The 5,750-nt window shown below is 34.8% G+C and overlaps 2 protein-coding genes across 2 annotated transcripts; both read right to left on the reverse strand.

Moving 5' to 3' along the window:
- Nucleotides 1-389: 389 nt before the first annotated feature.
- Nucleotides 390-1,337, reverse strand: LOC138833616 (olfactory receptor 8H1-like). Its single transcript, XM_070031898.1, has one exon. The coding sequence runs from the start codon at nucleotides 1,335-1,337 to the stop codon at nucleotides 390-392; it is 948 nt and encodes a 315-aa protein (XP_069887999.1).
- A 3,083-nt stretch (nucleotides 1,338-4,420) lies between these two features.
- Nucleotides 4,421-5,368, reverse strand: LOC138833617 (olfactory receptor 8H1-like). Its single transcript, XM_070031899.1, has one exon. It carries the CDS (start codon nucleotides 5,366-5,368, stop codon nucleotides 4,421-4,423), a length of 948 nt encoding a protein of 315 aa, XP_069888000.1.
- Between the last annotated feature and the right edge of the window lie 382 nt (nucleotides 5,369-5,750).

Here is a 5,750-nt window from a genome sequence, read left to right on the forward strand (position 1 = left end):
AAATTTGGATACTAACAGATGTTTTCTTTTTTATCTTTTTTGTTTTTTGAATTAAGTTAACTGAAAATAATTAGTACAAAACATACAATGTGTGCCATATATTAATCGTTGCCAAAAGAAAGTACTTTAAAGCTGTAGAACTCTTTGGATTTCATTTTTAAAACATTAGTTGCCCTTTAAAAAGCATATATAGAAGTCATATATTTAAAGCATATTTCATAGTTTCAAATTGTAGTGTGAACTTCCATAAACATACTCCTGGGAAAATTTAAGAGTACAGTTTTACAGGAAAAAAATTAAAAGACAAATACTTGTATATTTTTAGAGAGGCCACAGACCTGCCCCCAAAGACAAAAACAAAAGATAAGTTTAAATGCTTAGCATCACTGTTATTTTATTTGTCTAAACACACCTCTTTTCTGCATGACTCTAATGAAAGCATTTTTAACTTCCTTGTTTCTCAGGCTGTAAATGAGTGGGTTCAGCATGGGAATGACAATAGTATAAAACACGGAAGCCACTTGATCCTTTCCCAGTGAGTAGGACTTCTTGGGTTTTAAATAAATAAAAATGATGGTACCATAGAAAATGGTGACCCCAAGGAGATGGGAGGCACAGGTGGAGAAGGCTTTCTGCTTTCCTGAAGTGGAAGTGATTTTCAGAATAGTTGACAGAATGCACACATAGGACACACATATTATTATAAGTGAGAATATTGTTGTGGAACCAGCAAGAAACATTATCATCATTTCAGTGCCATAGGTGTCATTGCAGGACAGGATTAAAATTGGGGATAGGTCACAAAAAAAGTCATGGATTATGTTGGACTTGCAGAAACTCAAGCTGCTCATACAAAGGTTGTTGACAAAGGAATCCATAAAGCCAACCGTGTAGGACCCAGTGAGCAGGGCTCGGCAGAGTCTTGGTGACATAATCACTGGGTAGTGCAAAGGATTACAGATAGCTATATAGCGATCATAGGCCATGGAGGAGAGGATAAAACATTCTGTAGCACTAAGCAGAACTAAAAAGTACATTTGAGTGAAACAGCCCATGAAGGAAATGCTCTTGGAGGAAGTCAACAAGTTCACTAAGGTTTTAGGTGTGATGACATTTGAATAACATAGGTCAAGGAATGAAAGGTGAGTGAGGAAAAAATACATAGGTGTGTGAAGCTGGTGATCCAGACAAATGATCAATATCATACCTAAGTTACCCAGCTCAGAAATCAGGTAGATCAGAAGAAAGAGCAGAGAGAGGACCAGTTGGATCTCCCCAGAATCGGTCAATCCCACAAGGATGAAGTAGCGCACATTTGTGTTATTCCAGGAATTCATAATGGCTAAGGTTAACTATTGAGAAATGAGAGTTGACAGCATAAATAACTTCAAGAAATTTTAATCTATGGACAGTTCAGTATTCCTTTTAAGAATTAATTTTGGTTTTCTCAAAATTGATAATAAATTTATGCTTGGAGTAACTATCAATGACTTTGCATATAGGCAAACTGACACTTGATTCAGAACGTAAATAGTAACATATTTCCTAAGGAGAAAGATTCTGAAATTGTTTCAATGTTGTCTTTCAAGGAGAAGACTGTCAGCCTGCACAAAGGGCAGACCATTTGTGCCTTTATGTTTCTAATATTCTGGATGTGGAAAATCAAGAGAAACTTTAAATAACTTTATCTGCATTCATTAAATATGGATGTTGATTCTAATCTTAGATCTTTGACAAGAAAAAGCATGAACTTACCAGTGGATTTCATTTAATAATTATTTCTGTAAATCTGAACAGAACATTAATCTGAGTAAATGATGAGAAGAGGTAATTTCAATGTAACATGAACTATTCATTCATTTGTAATGTCCATTGAGTCAAATTCTAAATTTTCACTTTATGGTATTGTATTAGTGCCCATTTATATCAGACCACTCAAAAAGGTCAATTTCTAGTTTGCATCATATACTCCAAAGTCGAACACTTAACATAAAATATTTTTGGAGTCAAAAATCATATTTTGAACAATCTAAATCAGGTTTACAGCTTTATTTCCAGCAATGCTGACATCACTTAGCATAAAGCACAAGTCATGTATCTACAAATAATGTTCCAACAAAGTGACTGTTATCTGATCAGGTTTTATAAGAATACTTACTGTTAGCCAAAGATGATGAAAATTAAAGAATCTGTGAAAGATCATCCATATAATATGTTAATTCTCAATTTGCCTCTCAAAACTAACAATATGAGAGGTGAAAATTTCTGTGATATTGCAGCATTTCTTTTCCCATGTATGAACATTTTTTTAGTTTGAATTTAGTTTTTCTTTCCTTCTGTGGTAAATTAAACCACTCTAAAATTTGCTTTGGTTGGTTTAATCAAAAGTATACTTGAAAAGTCTTTGTCAAAAAACCCCAAACAAGTACTTTGGTTTTCTGTAGAGCAATGTTTTCCTCTTCTCCCTGCATGTTAGCTGCAGGGCACCTCATTTAAAGGGCTTGGAGAATTGTGCAACACTGTGTCATTCTCAGTACCAATTTCCAGAAAAAAAATTACTTGGCATGTATTCAAACACAGAAGTTCAAAGACTATATGTGTAAAACATTGTTTTTTTCTATCTGGTTACAAAATGAAGAATATGATCACCCTTTCCTATAGATGATGACTTCATTATATGTGTGTGTGTGTGTGTGTGTGTGTGTGTGTGTGTGTGTGTGTGTGCGTGCGTGTATAGTAAAGTAAGACTTGTAATTGCTATAAAGTTTTAACATAAGTATTGACTTTGTGACTGTTAGTATAAGGTGAAAATTTTACATATTAACATATTAAGGATAGTCGAGGGTTTTAAGGAATTATGTGCATTAAGAACTTTACTCTTGGAGATATATTGAAGGAGTTGGTCAAAGGACCATGTTAATGTGAAAGGCTGTATCGATAGTTAGGATTCGATGAAAATTGACAAGTGAACAGAGATAGAAGCAGTAAAGATTATAAAAAAGAAACTAATTTGAAGGGTACTTGAGAGACAGGATCAATAAGAAATAATCCAATAATTTTCAACATAGTGTCCAATGAGTAGCATTGCTGCATTTGTTCACCATTTGTCCTACAAGTTCTGTGCCACCATCCCAAACCTACCAAAGACAAACCAACAAACAAGACAAAAAGGAAGGAAACAAAAACAGCAACAAACAAACAAAAGATCTCTTTTGTTATTCCTTGAATTTCATTTTGAAAAATATTAGTTTATAGGATCATTCTACAGAGCTACTGAGAATTAGCGATCCTCTACTAAGAATATCCACCTTTGGTCTCACTCTGCATGAATGCCAAGAGTAGTATATTACTTGTGGGTGGGTACAGGAAAGATAAGCTGCAAGAAAGCAAAGGGAAGGATGACACTGTTCAAGAAAGGAAGGAGTGAGGGAAGACCAGAGAAAGAAAAGAAGACGGTTATAACCTTCACTAGTGAAAAATACAAGCTCTACTTTCATCATATGGAGAACATAATTAAAAATAAAGGACATTTTATAACTTGTCCAGATAACACAATTATGGGATGTGGAAAACCTAATTTATTGTCAATTCTTTGCCCTATACATTTTATTAAATTTTAAGTGAGTCAAGTATTATGTATCATAGAGTATTATAAACTCGAAGGAATCTGATAAAATGCAATGAAGCAATTCATTAAATTCTTTGACATAAGACAGATAGGCACAGATTTCAAACATTTAGCAGATAGACATATAAGAGTTATTAAAGGCATGGATATAATTAACTTTATACATTTAACCTATTCTGGGTCTAATGTATTTCATGCCTCTGGATTTTTCCCAACATTGAGAACATGTTCATTCGGATCTTTCATTGACAAAGCAAACAAAAACAAAATTACTAAACATCAGATTTTAAGTGAATTGCTTCTTTTTATGAAGCCAATTTCAATATTTTCCAAGTTTTCTTCAAATATATGCACAATGCCTTAATGTTTCTTCAACAGTTAATTCTAAAATCAGATTTTGGCACTGCCAGATGCTTTCTTTTTATCTTATTTTCTGTTTCTGAATAAATTCAATTGCAAATATTTGGTACAAATCACACAATTTGTGCTACAAATTTATCTTTGTCAAAACAAAATATTTTAAATCAGTATAACTCCTGGGATTTCATTTTTTAAACATTAGTTGCCCTTAAAAACATCATATATAGTGGTCATATACTTGATACATTTTCATGATTTCAAATTACAGTATCGACTCTTATAACCATACTCCAAGGCAATCTTTGAAAACGCATTTGTGCAGGAAAGCATGGCTTCAGAAAAATTAAAAGAATTCTGTTGCTTTTAGAGAGAGGCCACAGAAAAGCCCAAACAAGACAAAAACAAAAGATAAGTTTAAATGTTTAGCATCTGTTATTTTAATTGTCTGAACCCTCCTCTTTTCTGCATGACCCTAATGAAAGCATTTTTCACTTCCTTATTTCTCAGACTATAAATGAGTGGGTTCAGCATGGGAATGACAATAGTATAAAACACAGAAGCCACTTGATCCTTTCCCAGCAAGTAGGACTTCTTGGGTTTTAAATAAGTAAAAATGATGGAGCCATAGAAAATGGTGACTCCAAGGAGGTGGGAGGCACAGGTGGAGAAGGCTTTCTGCTTTCCTGAAGTGGAACTGAGTTTCAGAATAGTCAAGAGAATCCAGACATAGGACACACATATTATGATAAGTGATATTATTATCGAGGAACCACCAAGGAGCATTATCATCATTTCAGTGCCATAGGTGTCATTGCAGGACAAGACTAAAATCGGGGATGTGTCACAGAAAAAGTGATGAATTTTGTTGGAGTTGCAGAAATCTTGTCTGCGCATGAAAAGATTATTGACAGTGGCATCCAGAAAGCCAACCATGTAGGACCCAGTGAGCAGGGCTCGGCAGAGTCTTGGTGACATAATTACTTGATAGTGCAAAGGGTTGCAGATGGCAATGTAGCGATCATAGACCATGGAAGCAAGGATAAAAAATTCTGTAGCACTAAGCAGAACGAAAAAGTACAGCTGAGTGAAACAGCCCACAAAGGAAATGTTCTTGGAGGAAGTCAGTAAGTTCACTAAGGTTTTAGGTGTGATGACATTTGAATAACATAGATCAAGGAATGAAAGGTGAGTGAGGAAAAAATACATAGGTGTGTGAAGATGGTGATCCAGCCAAATGATGGATATCATACCTAGGTTACCCACCACAGAAATCAGGTAGATCAGAAGAAAGAGCAGAGAGAGGACCAGCTGCAATTCTCCAGAGTCTGTTAATCCCACAAGGATGAAATAGGGCAAGTTGGTGTTATTCCAGGAATACATAATGGGCAAATGTTAACTATTGTGAAACTACAGGTTTCTCAGCAGTAATTACTTCAAAAATTTTAATGTATAAAGGGTACATTTTTCATGGGTGTGTTTATGTATGTATTTGCCAATCCAGGTGATTGAATTTATGGCTTAGGTGCTGTTCTTGACCTTTCATGCTCAAGGCTACTACTCTTACACTTGAACTATAACTCCGCTGCTGGCTTTTGATAGTTAATTGGAGATTAAATGTGTTTCAAAGTCTTTCCTGCCCAGGATGGCTTTGAACAGTGATCCTCAGATCTCAGCATTAAGGGCAGCTAGAATTACATACATGGCCCAACACACCTGGACAAAACCACTATCATTTTATAATTAATTTGCCTCAAAAGTGAAT

The sequence above is a fragment of the Dipodomys merriami genome, unplaced genomic scaffold (assembly GCF_024711535.1).
Source record: "Dipodomys merriami isolate MVZ:Mamm:240054 unplaced genomic scaffold, mDipMer1.0.p SCAF_21, whole genome shotgun sequence".
Taxonomy (NCBI): Eukaryota; Metazoa; Chordata; class Mammalia; order Rodentia; family Heteromyidae; genus Dipodomys; species Dipodomys merriami.